This window comes from Xiphophorus hellerii, chromosome 21 (genome assembly GCF_003331165.1).
Source record: "Xiphophorus hellerii strain 12219 chromosome 21, Xiphophorus_hellerii-4.1, whole genome shotgun sequence".
NCBI classification, from domain to species: domain Eukaryota; kingdom Metazoa; phylum Chordata; class Actinopteri; order Cyprinodontiformes; family Poeciliidae; genus Xiphophorus; species Xiphophorus hellerii.
The window spans coordinates 7,148,651-7,167,197 of NC_045692.1; the positions used below are offsets into that span (position 1 = coordinate 7,148,651).

The 18,547-nt window shown below is 38.9% G+C and overlaps 1 protein-coding gene across 1 annotated transcript in view; it reads right to left on the reverse strand.

Annotated features, from left to right (window-relative positions):
* Window positions 1–14,397, reverse strand: part of olfm3a (olfactomedin 3a) — a 37,126-nt gene extending 22,729 nt beyond the window's left edge. The window contains exon 1 of the mRNA XM_032552089.1: window positions 14,109–14,397. Coding sequence (XP_032407980.1) covers window positions 14,109–14,177 — 69 coding nt within the window. The 5' untranslated portion in view covers window positions 14,178–14,397. The remainder of the gene's footprint in view (window positions 1–14,108) is intronic.
* Between the last annotated feature and the right edge of the window lie 4,150 nt (window positions 14,398–18,547).

The following is an 18,547-nucleotide window of genomic DNA, read 5'->3' on the forward strand; positions in this document are numbered from 1 at the left end:
TACATAGTGCATGTGCATTGAGATGGCAGGTGCAGAGGTCACAGGGTTGCACCGCATCAGGGCACACCAGAGTGCAAAACGTTTGCCGTGTCGTCACCACTCCCTCTAATTGTACTGTGGTGATTCTTGACGATGAAAGAAAGAGTTCAATAACGAGAGTTCAATGCGCTATAAAAACGTTTGTACACAATATCCAACTTTTCAGACTGAAAGCTATGAATGAATGGATGTCAATAAGGTTTTTGAATACAAATATATGCCCATATTCTTTATTCCCCCTCTATCTTATCTAAACCTTGAAAATACTCAATTAAATTCCACGAATGGCTTTCAGTAAAAGTCTAAATTTACAGAGAAAGTGGCTCGCATTGTCGAAAGATCAGGAAGAAGAGAGTTTTAACTGTTAATGCTTTTGATAGTTATGTTTTTTATGAGCCGTTTTTAATATTTTATGTATTTCTCCACTTAAATGTGAATGTTGATATCTGTAAAAGGTGCTGTTATCTTGCCAGATCCTTCTTGGAAAAGCAATTGTAGATCTCAACAAGGGAGATCTTTGTTGAGATCTCCTTTGTTGAGATCTCAATTATAATAATTGTATAATTCTGATAAAATTATTAGATATTTTATCAGAATGCATAAGAACCTTATCTCTAGAGGTTGAATAATTATAGCAGAACTAATCGCACAATAGGTCCAGCTGCCATTGATTGGAGACACTCCAAGCATTCTGCATGAAGAGCTGAGTGATTCTTCACCAGTGCAGACAGAGCATCTGCATATAGTAGCATAACATTAAATAGTATTTAGTTGCATAAATTCCATAGTGGTGGTGGACAGCAATTATATACAGTAAGTTGGTGATAGATGTGTAAGAAGGTATCATTTACCAAAAGGCATGATGACTTCCTATGCAAAAAGTGTTCAAATCCAGGCCTCAAGGGCCCGTGCCCTCCAACATTTCAACGTGTCTCTGCTTCAACACACCTTAGTCAGATTTTTGGACTTTTCATTTTACCTTTCTCTGAATCTGGGTTAGAATTAGCTAGTCAATGTTTGAAATTGTGCGATACAGATGTTTTAATTACACTCAAAGACAAAATCAGGGTGGCAGCGACTTCCACAAAGCTAAGTCTTGATCATAACAATGCTGCCACGCTGCCTGGCATAAGACAGAGGCCCTAAACAGATGCTATCGCTCCAGTCATTTATCAAGCTGTCTAAGCAAGAAGCCACCAGGGGACAGGAGGCCAGTGAAGTAGTACGTGCACGTCGCTACTGTAACTGATGATCATACCACTTAAACGAGTTAACATTTTAGCTCTAATGGCAGGGGGAAGATGAACTTGCATGTGCAGCCAGCTCTGTAACCACAATGATGCAGACATCTAGGACAGCAGTGACAAATGGTTACGCCCATGAGCAGAGGAGCAACAGCAATAATCCCAAGGCTGGGAAAAAAAAGCCACAAGAAGACACTGACAAAGAAAGAGCGAACACTGTTGAGAGGTGGGGAGGGTGGGACAACAAGGCAAAAAGAAAAAGCCATCTTCTCTGTCAGATTTGACTCTTATGAAAGGCATGCGGGGAGATTAATTTCCTACAGGCGTGCCACCTTCCCGCCTTTTCTGACCTCGGCAAAGAGGAGATTGAATAGATAATTCTGCTGCACCTCGGCTCATTCTGGCCCAGAAAGTCTCCGAATGAGCTGCCGTATTATCTTGTTCACACTCTTGCGCGTCTTCTCTAGGGTGCGCTTCAATGAATTCCTGGGGCCTGAACAAGAAGACGTGTCAGTCACGAGCACCACGACGGACGATAATGAAACAGTCATCAAACATTATCGGTGAGGTAAAGTCGGTGGGCAGCTCCGGGCAGTGCTGAGTGGCACACTGCAAGACTCGAGCAGAATACTAAGCAGCTGTCAACACAAACTTATTAAGGTGTAAGCAAAGATAAACAACGAAGAGCTTCTTTGTACCTCGACTTCTTGTCACTAATTGTTGGTGTTGGTCTGGGTTAAATGTCTGCTTCACAGTGTTTTGCTGAAGTACATAAGCTGAAAGGAATAAATACATAGCCTTGCAAGAGTTATTGTAATTAAATTTTATGCACGGACGCGTAGGCAGTACTTTAAACTAGAGATGCAGCAATGGGGATTTTGTGCCCGATTTCCAATCTCTGCTTTATGTGAAGCTTTGACTTGCAGATACCAATTTTAAATAATTCAGATTTCTCTTTAGCAACTACAGGTAATATTCACAATAATTTTCCTAGCCCTCCTAGCATGAGAAGATACAGTATATGCCATGTGTAAGAGAGCAGAAGATTTAATTGAGGGTTTTAATAACTACTTTAAACCCCCCCCAAAATGAATAGTTTTTAAACAGAGTATAGCATTTTATATTAGCATTTAGAACATTAAACATAGTTAGCATTAGTTGCATAGCAAATAACAACTGCAGTGTTACTTATCAACAATGTAGATGTTTAGGCTAACTCTAAAAATGTCAACATAACCTGTGTTATGTTGAACGTTCACGATAAAAAAAGCAAATTTGCTGTAATACTTTCAGACTTCCTGTTGTCTGCTGAAAATCCTGTTTTCTCTTTTGTGCTAATTGATTTCAACACATTGTACTTTATTGCAGCTAAAACTGCTGACATGTCACAGTATGTTATGGCATAAACACATTTTCATTTTAAAATTGATTCCTACATATTTGTCCTTCTTCTGACTTCATTTGAACTAAAAACAGCCAACTGTGAGTTTTCTTAACTCAGTAACAGCCCCCACATAGAAGAGTGTTGGTGGTGCACAATCTGGTAGAGTTACATATAGTGCATTGATAAAAAAAAAAAAAGATCAGATTTTTGAGTATCAAAGTGTCTTGTAAAGTGTAAATCAAACAACTCCAGTCAGAGGCTGATTTTTTTAAAGTCTCCTGTCCAGCAACATGCCACTCAGAATTGTTGTCTGGTTGTCAAGGTGAGACCCAACATATTTACAAGGAGTAAATATAAGGTTCATTAGGGTTTTTGCTATGATGCTCCACTTAATATGTAAACTAGATTGGAAAATGTTTATTTCAAATAATAATAATGGAATCTGAGACAGAAAAGAAAGGGGAAAGAAAGAAAGGCAGGGCGGAGAAATAGTTTAAAGGTAATGGAGAAGATAAGAGTAGAGGAGAGAAAAAAGGACAGAGAGAATACAAGTCAGCATCTTAAAAGTCTGCTGCTACACCTGCAGAAAGAGAGAAAAAACTGAAACCACGGCAACAAACAACTGCATATACAATAACATCACTGAAAAGTACATGCTACAAGTTAATACATCATGAATTTAGTGACAACTGCAGTGTAAATGAAAACATGCTAATATCAACACCTGTGTGGTTGTGTATGTAAGGTTTCTCCATTCAAATGTTCAATGGAGAACACAACAGCTGATTTCTGTTTGCATCTCTACATAATACCAGATCATTTCTGTAATTACGACTCCATCTCATGGTGTAACGCTACGCTGGACAAAATCTCTATAAGTCGCTTGCATGTGTTATTGCAGGTTATCTCAGTTTAACAGAGATATTCCAACACATGGTGGAATGTGAACATGCCACGTCAATGTAGACGTACAGATTCAGGAATGACCAGATTTTATAAAATGTTGTGTCAAAGGTTGTTCACCTGATCATCTTTTTTTTTTTTCTTGGCTCTCAAAGAACCCTTTGAAATTCTCTCTTTCTAATTACATTCTGCAGTGGTGTCAGCGGGATGGAAAGCTAAAGCTGCCTCAGAGCCTTTTAACTACACCTCCGTCTCGATCTGGAAGCAAGACGACGTCTGTTCCTTTAAAAACAGCTTTTAGCTAGTAAATACCACCGCATTAATATGATCAGCACATTCCAGCAGGCTCTTTGAAGTTATAGAGCAATTCATTTGCTTCAACCACTTTCCTTTGCTTCACAGCAGTTCGAGAGAACCGAATAGTTCTTGGTAAGACGTTCATCAAAGTGCCCAGACTTGTTGCTTCAAATAAAAGAAAAAACAATCTGCAAGCACAAGCATCCTTTTAAATGCCCAGCAAAGCTTGCTAACTAGTTCATTGTGTTCTGTGAGGATAGCAGAGACCATGCTTTGCTCGCTGGTCGACGAAATGGTGAAAATTCCTCGTCGGCGTCAATTTCATATGCAGTGATTATAGAGTTTGCAGAACAATAACTTAAGAAAGAGGAAATTTATTAAAGCTACGGCTTTAATGGAATAGTAATTAGCTTCCCAGAAATACAAACCGAATTTGAAATTTACAGCTGTTACCTTTTGTATGGCAGTTTTTAAGTCTGAGACTTAAAGGTGTGTTTAAGGCTGGGATTTTAATGTGTCATTGTGATTGTGTTAATTGATTTCATAGATTTCAATACATTGAAAATTTTGGCACAATTAATTGTATTTGTCTGAGGGGGGTGGGGGGGAAGAAGGGGGTTTCCATACAAAAGTCCCGAGCCGGAACCTTTGCAGCATGTTTCCAGTACCACCCATTAATCTGACACACAAACAACATCTGCAAACAAAACGATGCAGGCTCTTGGTCCACCGGGGGTTAATTGGACAAGGCTGTTGTTGTGTGCCAGTTGTGCTAAAAGGAGCTAGTCTGCTATTGAAGCTATTCAAGTCTAAAATATGTTCTTTTAATTGGAAAAGAAAATGTCAGCGTCCATAGTTCCCACTTCTAAAGAAGTATTTTTTAAAGGGAATGATCAGGGATTCCTAAAATGTTTGAAAACTGATTGGGCATAAAAATAGCACTTAGCACCAATCTAATGGTTGAAAAACCTAAATAAATTAAAAACTAAGAATATTTTTGTTGCTGAGCTCATGTGTCCATTCAATAGCTTATAAATTGTAAGTGTTCTTTTTATCGATATATGGTTTTAGATGAAACAATAAATAATTAATAATCCAGTCCCACCGCTAGTCTCAAATTCTGAAGATATATAGCAATTCCTCTATCAAAGAGAGGGAAAGAGAAAGAGCAAGAGATCTGGATAATTGTGGATATTTAAGGTATATCATTGTAAAACTACAACCAAACAACAAATTATTCAAATAAATAATCACCACCAAAACATTTTCTGCTTTTAGTTGAGACTGTCAAAAACCTTTAAATTTTATACAAAGTTGAAATAAACTCGTCTTCTTGTGCTTCTGTATAAACTCCTGCATTTACAGTGACTAAGTAGGTTATTTTACATTTTGTCCTCATTACAGTAACGAATTAAAAAGTCTCCTGCGGCTGAAGTACAGAATAAATACATGGAGGTCACAAATGGCTTTGCCTCACATTCCAGCCTTTTAGCTCCCTTGAAGTGATATCTATCTGATACGGAGACTTCTTGGGCCGTAATTACAGTCATCATGGAGAAGGAGAGAGCTCTAACTGTGCCCCTGGTAGTTTCAACATCACGTCACAACTCCTGTAATTATGGCTAGACGTGTTATTATCGGAGCCGCATTCGCTCAGCGGAGTACAAAGGAGTTAAGAAAATAAATAAATAAATAATGTTTAAAGCATCACATTCGTCATTTAAATCAAAGCCGCATTTTGTAATTACAGATATTCATACTGCCGATGTTGATGGATCAGTTTTCAGATGAGTACTCTCAGGTAATCATTTTCCTGTCGGTTTTGCGGCCTAACTGTGTTGACAAATGGTTCAAAAGTGACATCTTCAGTTTACCTCCCGGGTGAAAAATAGTCGCGGGAGAAATGAGACCTTCGGCATCTTTTAATTTGTTGCAAACCCAGATAAATTACCCCGGGCACGTTATCAAGATAAATGCTAATGCGAGAATGAAAAGAACATCAAATATGCAAGAAATGGTGGCAGCTCGAGGTAGGCGATGCCCCCTACGAAAATTACTTCAAAAGCACCCTGTATGTTTGAAATGAATAACAAGCAACGGGACGCTGTATTAATGACAGGGCGTCACATTTTCTCTGTGTGATCTTTCCTGTCATGGCCACACTTCATTTCATGTTTTGTTATTTGTTTTGTTTACGTGATCAGAGTCTCATTATGTGACCTAAAACCTTTCAGTGGAAGCGGAGGCTTAACGCCGCTGCCTTTTGGGTTTAGATGCGAGCCTTTTCTGAGAGTAGCGCGTTGCGTGTGCCTGCCACCTACTTACAATGGCTAACAAGAGGGCAAGTGCCTACACAAATCACCCCGTCCTACAGGTGCCGAAGCCCAATCTGTGAGTGAAACTATGTGGAAAGACTCAAATCATCCACGCAGTGCTCATGTTCAGTGCTGACCTAAAGTGGCTTTACTTGCATCCCCACCAGGCTAAGCTTTGTTTGTTTATTTAATTATAAGGCACTAGTAACTGTGACAGCAAAGAAGGGTTAAAGAGTCTCTTTGGTGAAACAGTTGGAAGTACAATAGCAGCAAAGTACAGGTGTGTATTCACTAAAACTCTTGAACCACTTCCTGTCTTTACCGCTTTAAATGCTAACAACTTAATATAGTGGCAAGTCATGCAAAAAAAAAAAAATGTAGATTTAAAATGTATTTTGTTATGTTTGCCCTTTTAAGACTTTATAGCCGGTGTTGAAATATTGTTAATTGTCTTCCAATAGCATAATTACCTAGTGATACTTTGAAATTTTCTGTCAACTTTAAACATTTTTTAACTCAAAAACACATTGGCTGACTGCCCTAGCATCCCTACCAATGGACTTGGCAGGTTTTCTGGGAGAAGCCTTGAATATGTTTTGCTTTGAAAAACTCTGGCTGTGTGTTTAGGACTAAAGATGAATCTCTGCCCAGACTCAAGTCCAACAGGGCTTCACCATATGTAGCCCCACCCATCTTCCCGTCCATTTGAAAGCGGCTTTCCTTTCAAATTCAAATGGAAAAATACTTAACTGATCCCAAAAGAAAATGTAATTGTTAAAGAAAAGACTCTCCATCATGTTATGCTGCCATCACCATTTTTGACAGTGGGAATGGTATATTCAGGGACTCGTGTGTTGCTGGTTATCTGTCACACATAGTGCTTTGCAAGTTGGCAAAAAAACTTCGTTTTCATGTACACTTGCTGTGGCAAACTGCAAATGGGAGATTTTATGGTCAGATGTGTGGAAAACACGACTAATACATGTGGATTTTGGTATCAGTTACTATGGACCATTCAGCTGTTTCTCTGACTATTCCTCTCCTTCCCCTGGCCTGTTAGTTTAGGCATATTTTTTCTGTTTTCAGACAATGGATTGACCAGAAATCTGGGCGATATTTAGTGTTTTGGGTATTATTTGATTATCGAACTGTGCTCTAAACTTCTCTACGACTTCTTTGACCTATCTGATGTGTTTCTTGGTCTTCATTGTGCTGCTTGTTAACTAATGCTCCCTAACAAACCTCAGAGGTCTTCACAGAACAGCTGGAGTTTATTAAACACAGCTGGACTCAGAGATATCAGATGAAACACGAATGCAACTCATAACTTCAAAAATGAGAAAAGCAGGAAGCCTTTGCCTTTCACTTCACGTTAATGCGTTTCGTAGTGTTGGTCTGTCATATCAATGCTACAGAGGATGGATTTGTTTTTACTGTACTTGAAACTTTACCTGGTGTAAGAGAGTTCAGCTCAACTACAGCAAGAAAGTCATTTGAATAATAAAGTAACATTAGTCAAATGGGCAAAGTACGTCAAATATATGTAGGTCTATAAACATTGCAGGTTCAGAATGCATGAAAAATGATTACAGCCTTATTACACAGTAAAACTTCTGTCTTTAAAAGTTATGTTTTGACCTTCATTATTCTTTTACTAGTGCTTTGCTTGCTTTGGAAGAAAAATGTGAAAGACTGGATAGAGATTCCATCAATTTCAAAAGCATCAACATCTCATACCAGTGAAAACAGACATATTCAGTAAATTGGAGTCTTATTGAAAATGTCATATTATTCTCAAACCTTTACTTCTGGCCAAATAAATATTTCATTTACTCCTGCTAAATAAACATTTACATCAGATAAATACAAAAAAAACCAAATTTTTGATACAGAAATGTGGGCTTAATGAAAGGTTAATACCTTCTTAAAGGGTTTTATATTCAAACTGTACTTTATTATGACAAATGTGCCTCATTGAGTCACATATTCTATTTGATAAAATATGACTGTAAAGTACAAATAAACATGCAGCATTGTCGTTACATGGGATTTAATCTTAATCTTGTGTATCCAAATCAACACAAACTTAAAGCGCAGATTTAAATCTTTAAAGTATGATATTAGCATCACGTCACCAATTATGTTTGATTTAAACAACAAACTGTAAAGTGCATTTACTCCTTGAACACTTTACAGTACAATAAACATCAGCCTTACACACCACTGTGCAATAAAGAGCCAGCATTGTGCTAATTAGCTGCTAATGTACAAAATAACCCATGAAACACTGGCATTTCCATTAGCTCAAAACTAACTTGCCAAAACCCACATGCAGAATGAAAAACATCTGTCTCAATACTTTACAACATTCAACATCAAGTCACCACGTTGGGCAATACTCTAAGAAGTAGTTTTAGGGTTAATTTAGCTTGCTTGCTTCAGAAGGTGGCGACAAAGCCCATCACTTCCGGTTCACTGTTAAGTCACTTTAAACCCTGTGAAATAAACTGTAGCGACCCCTAGTGGATGAATAGAGCAGTAGGGTACCCTACCCTACATCTGACCTTATTTAGCTAAATGTAAAGTAGAGTGTGGCAGAAAACTAACCCTGCAGAACACACCACCACCCCTTGGTGGCAGAACCCTAATAAGGGGGAAAGCTGTTCAGAGTTGACAGGAAGATGAGTAGCGGTAAATAGAAAGGAATCTTGACACCAACCTTAAACATACAGCCAGAGGTAAAACAGAATTTACATCAAAGCTTTTCTGTGTATTCAAATGTACAATACCGAAATAAAAATCTTTGGATGGAATAATGTACCTTCCTGCACTATTGAGACCCGAGGCAGAAATGCAGAAATGTGAAAATGTTGTATAACAAAACTAATCAAGAAACATCCAACGCATTTTCCATAATGTATTAGAATTGTTGTGATTTTGCTTTGCCGCACCAAGGTCATGTTAGCCTTGACCATTTCAAACTGGGCATTGCATTGTCATATTTCTTTTTAGAAGTTAAAGATCGACAGAAAGAACTTTTTAGTCTGTTAAAAATCTGTCAAAGGGAGCATATCCAACTCAACAGAAGAATGTTTCATATTTTAAAATTCATATTTAACACTTTGCTGGAGAAATAACTTTCTTTGTCAGTGTGTTATGGGCATACGATGTTTCGCAGGATGCCTGGAGTATGTGCTTGGAAAATAGACCAAGGCAAGGACTTTTTTAAACCCAACTTTCTAAAGCAAATTAAGCTTCACGATGAAAAACATTAGATGCATTTTAGCTTCAGCCCTTCTGTATACAAAACTCTAAGTCTTCGGGGTGTAAGTAGTCCTTAGAGTCGCTATTATGTGGTGTATTTTCCCCTGACAAATTTACACAGAAATAAAAACACAACTGCATATGAATGTTCACTGCAAAATTTCAACTAAATGCTTCACAAACGTTTGCATTGTCTAATGACATCACAACAGGCATCAGGATAGAGCTGATCAGATGGCAGCGGAAACCTACTTTTTGAGAATTTTTTTCAGCAGGCATTCTATCTAAATCGTGTGTTTCGTTCGAGTCGGAAGATGTTTGACCGTACACATTTGGCTTCGACAATCCCCAAGCCCTGACAGATCAGGTCCTGCTGTGGATGGTGGAGCTGAAGCAAACGTGGGTGATTATCATAATTGTCTTCTGAACTTTAATCCATACAAATCTGTTTATGTTTCCAGTTTGAATCTTTCCATCTGATTGGCCTCCTGGCATCAACATAGTTATGTGATTTACCAACAAGGGACACTGCATGCAGTCTGAACTCTCATTTGAACAGCTTCTCTCTTCCTAGCTGCTAAGCGGTGGCATTTTTACCCATCTGTTTTAGATTTGAGTGATGGTGGCCTTTTGGTCTGTATAGGAACTTTGACTGATGACAGTCTTTTCTTTTTTAACATAATACATGACATAAGTCCCATAGAAGTTGGCCGATATTAACATAGCAGTAATATTATTGTTTGCTGTCGATATGGACCCACATTTTCATAAAGGTGCACCAGTTTTCAAAATGACCACTAAAGATGTTTGATAATAAATGGTCCATTTCATAATGCTCTGATCCACCTCATAAATCACTTTATTGCTGTTAAATTTTCTAGGATTGTATGAAGTGTTTTTAAATCAAGCACTACACTGATATTGCAATATTTGTGATATATTGTGCAGCCCTAAGGTATACAGTTCTTAACTGTAATAAAATCAGTAGCCAAATTGTGTAGCATGTTAGGGTTTTGTCATTACCAGGAAGATAGTGCCATTTTGTAGCACAATCAAGTAACTATGTTACCTTCAGTTGTAATCAAAATGCTCTCTGTATAAAACATGACATAAAAGAAATGTAACACCTTGAAATTGGGCCTATGTCTCTTTAAGAAGCTCCTGCTCTGTCCGACACTCAATTTTCAGCATGCCATCCTAACAATTTAAAAGTAACAGACATGAATAAGGAATGCAAAAGACACATATTTTTTGTACTACAATAATCGTAACATGCGCAAAAAGGAGTAGGAAGAAGTAAGAAGTAGGGGTGCACTGATTGCAGTTTTCTGGGCGATTGCCGATTACCGATCTTCTAAAAAGCTTAAGATACCGATTTTGGCCGATATCAATTTTTTTCTGGTCTGAAATGTTGCTCAATATAGCAAGAAAGTTGTTGAGCTCGCAACAGTGGGGTCACTATTGCTTATTATAAATGTGCAAATATAACTTGGAGGGCCGGTCTGTCAGTCAAACCTTTCTCACCGGAGAGCAAAAGAGGACAGTGGTTGATTCTTACACATTTGCCAAGCTAGATAAGATCGGTGGATAAGATCGGCTTCATGTGTAAAAATCGGCTGATCACCGATCTCCAACATTTAAGAAAATCGGCACCAATAAATCGGTGCACCCCTAGTAAGAAGCTTATGAACTCCTACGCCATAAAATTATACTATGTTTTCAGATGGACCCTCATTATTAAATAAAAGAACAAAAACATATGCTTCTCATGGTGGCATAAACAACCATTCTTAGGAGCATTGGACTGAGAAGTAGTTTGTGTGTCCCACAGAACACCCCGCCCTTGCAGTTCCGCCAGGTGTTTGCTCTTTGCTGCTGCAAGTCTGAAGGAGCTGAGCGAGGAAGTTGCATGGGCGAGATGCTCTATAGGACTGCAACTCCATGGCAGAGTTTTGGGGGCAAACATTTGGGCTTTCATGAGTGAATAACATTATGAAATGACAAAGTTTACAAAACTTGTTCATACATAACACCGCTCCCTTTGAGATTATCTGTCTCCTTTAACCACATGTCTTCCAGTCACAGGAGTAAAACCTTAACTGTAGTTATGATGAGAATAGTAACTGGGTCCCATTAGCAGCCACTGTGCAACTATCCAGCAGGCCCAGATAATAGGGGGGAAACATCTCCATGCAAATATTCCATTATATCCCAAAAGCTCTTAAGGGATCTTTTATGAACACCGCAGCAGCAATAGATGCCAAACCGAATCACCACAACAAAGAAAAATCCATACCATTAGCTCAACATATACTCCCCTTTATTTCAGAAAGCGGCTACTTAAAATGCTCTCCTAAAATTGCAAAGCTAAAGCTTGTGTGAACGGCTGCAGGGGTCGTTCTGGGTCATCCGCAAACACATACAGTTAAATGCCGAGAAGTAATGACTGCCACCCCTGAACAAAGCCTCCTGTACAAGGCCTGACAGCCCGAGACTGACAGCTTAATCATTTCCAGCTCTGTATAATACCATGAAAGGTTCGTCTTCCCAGACAAATCAAAAACACCGAGGCTGAAAGGCTGAAGCAATTTGCATGCAGCTCTAGATAAAATAATGTATCCTTTTTTTTTTTTTTTGCCTTAATGGCAGCTTGGCAATTATTATCAAAAGCCGATGAAAGATAAAAACTGTCTTCATAGAGCCAACAATATGCACAAGGATAATTGCATAGGGATAGTTCACCGAAAGTAATTTTACGACTTTCTTATGAACTGAGAACTTTAGAAATCCATCTAAAATATCAAGACCAAATGCATTAGACAAGCACCAAGCAGTAACGGGTAGAGACGCACCAATCTGTTGGCCGGCGGAACTGATTAGCCGATTTTGTCTAGATAGCGTCTGATTTGGGAACAATGGGTCAAATACTAAAAATATAAAACATTCTTCCTTGTATTTGTTTAAGCAGTCAAAACTGAGAAATCCTACCATTTCCAGACAGTAAATGCATCAACCAATGTTGTATTTTGATAATGTTTTAGAAAACAGATTGTAATCGAAGGGAAAAAAAAGGTTTGGAATATATATCTTATAGTACATATTGTACAATTAATATATATTTTAGTTCCTTTTCTGCACTTTCCCCCACTGTTCTGTGTTCTTAATCATTAGAATCGAGAAAAATCTGTATCAGCCAAACGTCAAATCATTTTAATATCAGTCCTGAACTGTATTTCCTCCTGGCAAATGACATAAGGCATGAGCTGACTAACAAACTAGTGACTACTGACTAGTGATTAGTGCTCTAATTGATTAGTCACCAATCTCTTAGCCAAAGAATCTGATTTTAGAGAGCGAATGAGCAATTACATCTTCACAGAACCGTAAAAAAAAAAAAAAAGGGTTTAGAAAACTGGTTTTAATTCTGTTTTTCTGCAAAGGCAGAGAAGCAGAGCGACGATATCTCGGATTCACCGAGTGGACAGCAGCTCCCCGACTAATCACTATCTCACAGAGACCCTGATCCCCAAGCAGCACAGTGTCCCTCCCATTTATCATATGCGACTTTTTGTTATTGCACTTTAGTCTTACCATGATCTGAGCATGCATCTCCATTGCCAACAAAACCTCTCAAGGTTAGGTTCAAGCAATAAGCCAGCATCTTGACAGGAACAGGCAGACATAAAGATGAATGTGGGGTTTTTTTGTGTAGGGTACTGAGACTGTGACACAAAAGCATGACAGTGCAGAGCATATACACAAGCCACATAAGGTATTAATGCATTGTAAAAAAAAAAAAAAAAGGAATTAATGGTAAAATCTTGCAAAATGCTGCTGCCAGAAATTTACTACAAACTACAAACCCCCTGTATGTCACAGTAGGATATAGTTCATTTCATTTCAGTGTGATAGTTAATACCTTATTTTTGTCTAATGCTAATTAAGCTTCAAATCTGACAGATTGAAATGAGATGATGATGTACAGTAGAAAACCATCACATCATTTTCTGTTTCTTTAAATCTACAGAAATTTGATACAGAAGTGTAATCCTGATTATATGTAATTTTGCTTAGTTTCAGGAATTTTTCCAACTCCTTTTGCCTAACTGTAATATTTAATGCCTTTTAACATAAATTAGAGTTTGGGGGAGGGGAATGAAAGTGTAGCTTCATCACTATCAGTTATTATCAATTTTGCCTTTTCACAGTTTTTTACAGTTATTTTTACAGACATTTTTTAACAGTGCACAGGTTATGTTGGAAGATGGAGAATCACCATTGATGAAGGCAGTCACTATTACTAATGTTGACGTGCTTGTTGCTTATTCCTGTTCACCTATTTTATTTTTTTTACATATTTCATTCTTACAGAAATACATTCAGTCTGTCTTTTCCAGAACAAATTAGGAACCGTGCCACAAAGCCAATATCCCAACTTTAAATCCACTAGTCAAATTAAATCAGGGTAAGCCAGTAATGGTAACATTATCTAGGAGTTCTCAGTTGAGTTTGTATCGTCAGTATAAAGAAACGAGCAACGGCGCATCGCTCCGAATATCAAACTCCAACATAAATGGCAGTAAGTGCAGTATTTCATTGTCATTCAGGAGGAACAAGTGTGGGGCAGCAGACGAGGCAAAATCTAGGAAGAAGCAAACTCACCATGGACGGATAGAGTCCGAACACGGTGAGGGAAAGGAGCGGGTACAGGACGCTCAGAAGGACCCTCATGCTGCCAGGCTCCGGGCGGCCACTTTCCTCCCTGGGTCCTCAGTCCTTTCTCTTTTTTTTTCCCACGCGGAGCTGCTGCCTCGCGGCGTCTTTGTTGTTGTTGTTTTTTTTTTTTTATGACCGAGGAACCGCAGAGAGCGCGCGCTGACAGCGGTACGGAAGCCACGCGTTCAGCGGCATCACACCCACCGGTCCCCGGTGCTCTGTCTGGAGGCGGCGCCGAGGAGGGGAGAGGACAAGGAGGAAAAGTTTGAAGTGGGGGAGAAATATTTAAATATTTCAGTCCTTATGTGGACTGCAGGGGAGGCGCACCAAGTGACATCACCAGATAGATAGATAGATAGATAGATAGATAGATAGATAGATAGATAGATAGATAGATAGATAGATAGATAGATAGATAGATAGATAGATAGATGGATAGATGGATAGATGGATAGATGGATAGATGGATGGATGGATGGATGGATGGATGGATGGATGGATGGATGGATGGATGGATGGAATGTTATTTCAGAGAGTAACACAAATAATCACATATCTGTAAAATGGAAGGAGAACTACAGAAAACCATAAAAAATAGACAAGTGTGGCATGGATTTGTATTCAGCTTATTTTAATGCGACACCCCTAAATAAAATTCGGAGCAACCCCGTGTTTTCAGAAGACCCCTGATTAGCAAATGTAAATAACGAAAGCGTAATTTAATCTCAGCTGTACTGTGATGCCCTTGAGAACAGCCTCGTGAAGGTAAAAGTATGTACAGCAGACAGGTCGAACCATTTTGTCTTAAGAAAATGGAACAGTATGGGACAACTGCAAGCATAGCAAGACTCGGTCTTCTGCCTTAACCCACCTCTCGGGTGGGGAAAGCATCAGTAAGACAGTCAAGAGGACTTTGGAGGAACTGCAATTTAGTTCAGGTGCAACAATCTACTGGCAGGATAATAACTACTTACCTACCTGCCTACCTAGCCACCAACCTACCTACTTGTCCTCCTACCTGCCTGCCTAACTAGCTATCTCACTACCTATATCTATGTTTCCACCTACTTACTTGCCAGCCTGCCTACCTACCTCCATAACTACTTAATATAATATACAGTACAGACCAAAAGTTTGGACACACCTTCTCATTGAATTCAATGAGAAGGTGTGTCCAAACTTTTGGTCTGTACTGTATATATTTCCAGAAATGTTCCACAGCTTTAAAATACAGGCACTGTCTGTTTAGAATATTTAGGAAATCTTCAGTTTTCAAATATCTAAATGAGCTAAATGAATCCTATTTGGGTCCAGCTGAGAAACCAGCAGAAATATTTTTCATTGGGTGCTCTCTGGCATGATAAGAGGCAGAATCGTCCCAGTAATTGTCTATTTGGTAACTAATCTCTGGGTATACGTACGTTCAAGTTTCCATATGCAGTTGTACAGTATATTTCAATGTCAACTAACATCACATAGAAGTTTGAGTTCTCTCAAAAGGTTAGGTAAAAGGGTGAATATTAAATTTTGATACTCATCCACTGAACACGCCGGCATTCTCTCTCCTGATTTTTATCAGCATAGAATATTTGCCTGCTCTTTCAATTTGTCAATATTGAGATAATTTACTATGTACTCATCATTGAAATATTTGAATTGTGTATAGACACATTCAAAAATGCAAGAAATTGATTTTTTTTTTTTCTTTTGACGCAATTAATTTACACATGTTTTTAAGAGCGTTTGACTCTGGTTCAGTATTTTATTGCTTTGATGTTATGTTGTGTTTTTGTTTTCAAAGTCTGTTTTCTTGCTTGAGTCAATGTTCCTTTCCCTGTTTTTTTGCTCTCCAAATCCTTATTATTGAATCATCCCCCCTGCGTACAGTCAACAGTTTAGCTCCCTCAATGTAATCGACACACAGGCCAATCAAACACACACACACACACACACCCCCACACACACATGCATTCCTAAGGAGAAAAAAAAAACAACAATCAAGCAAACATACAACAGTGAAGGAAGATGAAGATGAAGTAGCCAGAGAGAATTCACTCACTCACAAGGATAACATTCTGATTCCATGTTTAGACCCCATATCGTCTATGGGTGCATTCACACCTGCCCGGTTTGACCCTCTTTAGTTGAACTCTGGTCAGTTTGTCTTGAAAGTCCGGCTCGTTTGGGGAGGTGTGAATACGCAGTCCAACTCTGGTCCTCCTAAAAAGCTGAGTCTGTTTTCGGTTTAAATGAACTCTGGTGCAGTTCAGATGCATATGTGAATGCATAGCCACTCCAAAAGCAGGACGCTTACTATCACCCAGGGCATTCTGGGTAAATTCTACCAACACCACCTTGTGACTCTAGCTTTATTGCGAGAAATGGGCTATGGTTAAAAAAAATATATATAACCAATAAAATCTGATGCTACTTCATTTTTGTTTACATTTTGTGAAGAAGGAAGTTGTGTTCATGTCTTCTTCTGTGGTTCTTGGCGTACGATACATAGCTTCAGACGCTCCTATGTGGTAAAACTATGTCTATTTATTTACAACACCCTTTCAAATATGATTTTTGTTTTTACTTTTGATGCATGTGCGCATGGTTTTTTATCATATTTGGATACACACAAGTAACAGGGATGCTCATGTTTTAGCTTTAAAGCATTTGGTTTTCTGTCTAGAGGTGGCCAACACAAACTACAACATGTGTTTAAACCACCGCGCATCGCTGGGCAAATTGCCGCAGGGATTGAAAGTCTCATGCCCTGTGAAAGTGAACTCAATCGTAAAACCACAAGGATGTGAAACAGGCTTGGTGACAATAAAAACCATTTGGAGATAGAAAGAAAACGCCACCTTCCATTTCTCCCTACTCTGTGGGAGGGGAAGGCACCGAAGAACCCCTGCTTCCTCACGATGCTCGATCTGCACCGTTGCTGAGGGGGCTTTTTATTTGGAAGACTCACGCTTGGTTTCCCTGCTGCTCTGTGGTTACATTCATGATGTTTTTGTGAATATCACAGGTATGTCGTATTCATGAAACCAGTCGTCAGTGGAGCAGCAGAAAAGGGGGGATAAGATGCTGGTGTAGGCTTCAATGAAACGCAGCCTGGGGATTGTCGCCAGATTCTGTAGCAAATAGAGGACACGCTAATCTGGTCATCTACAGTATAGTCTGAAGCAAAAGTTGTACATGTTACCTTGTATTGTTGATCTGAATCTGTTAAAGCTGAACTGTGTAACATTTATGGAAAACATGATTTGTACATATTTGTTGACGGTTTTACTTTGTGTTGACATTATAACATGACACAAATAATCTGCAAAAGTTTTGTGGGCCATCTGTAGAAATACACCACTTAATCTGAAGCAACCAATCAGAGCCAGGAGGAGGATCTTAGCGCTGTCAAATACCCTCATGTGCTTTACGCCCTGCCCTTTTCTCTCCATTAGCTTTGCTGGTTTCTCACACCAGAGCCGAGGTAGCTAGCATAGCCACAGATGACAGCCGGTAAACAGTTTTCCTGGAACGGTAACTGGCTTATCCGCCATAACACATTGAACAGCACGTACACAAGCATGACTGACAGCTCTAAGATCCTCCTCCGGGCTCTGATTGGTTGCTTCTGATGGGGGCGCTGCTTTTCTGCAGATGGTAGCAGGACAACAGGGAAAAGGCAGAAGAGCTTGATTTTTTCCCCCACAGTTTATCTGTTATTCTGTGACAACATAGTGACAGTTGAAACACGTTTGTCAAAAAACATGTTTATAAAAGTTACATACTGCAGCTTTAATCTATAATTACTTTTCGGTCTCCTCTTTTTGTTTGGTTGTGAACAAAGCATGTTTTTTTTTAACAGAGAGATTGCTCCTTTCTTGTGTTTGTAGGCATATTTGTTTAACGGGATGTGACGTTTTGCTTCATGAGATTCCTGAAATGTTTTCTTTTGATTTGATCGTTTTAAAATTCGGGGGTGGCGGGGAATCTCCATGCTCATATTTGTCTAACTTGCATCATTAAGTACAGGCAGGAACTTCTGAGCTAAAACAAATGATCTTTCAGACTTTTTTTTTCCCCCGTTAATACAACGAAAAGCAACAAAGACAAAAATAAAACTGTATTAATGACGCACATCATCCCGTGGTGCGTCACCTGACAAAGAGCAACAAAAACAAAAACCAAATGTTGGGAAAAAAAATCTGAAAAGAAACTCTAAAATGCTCCATCTTGTAGAAACAAAATCCAGAACACGTCCTGTACGCACTCACAGATCCTCACAGCTCTCAGTAGCAGAAGAGTATAATAATACTCTCGTGCTCCAGAAAGACTGGACCAGGTCCTATCGTATTTCTTCACTGAATCTTGTGGACTGCATCGCAGCT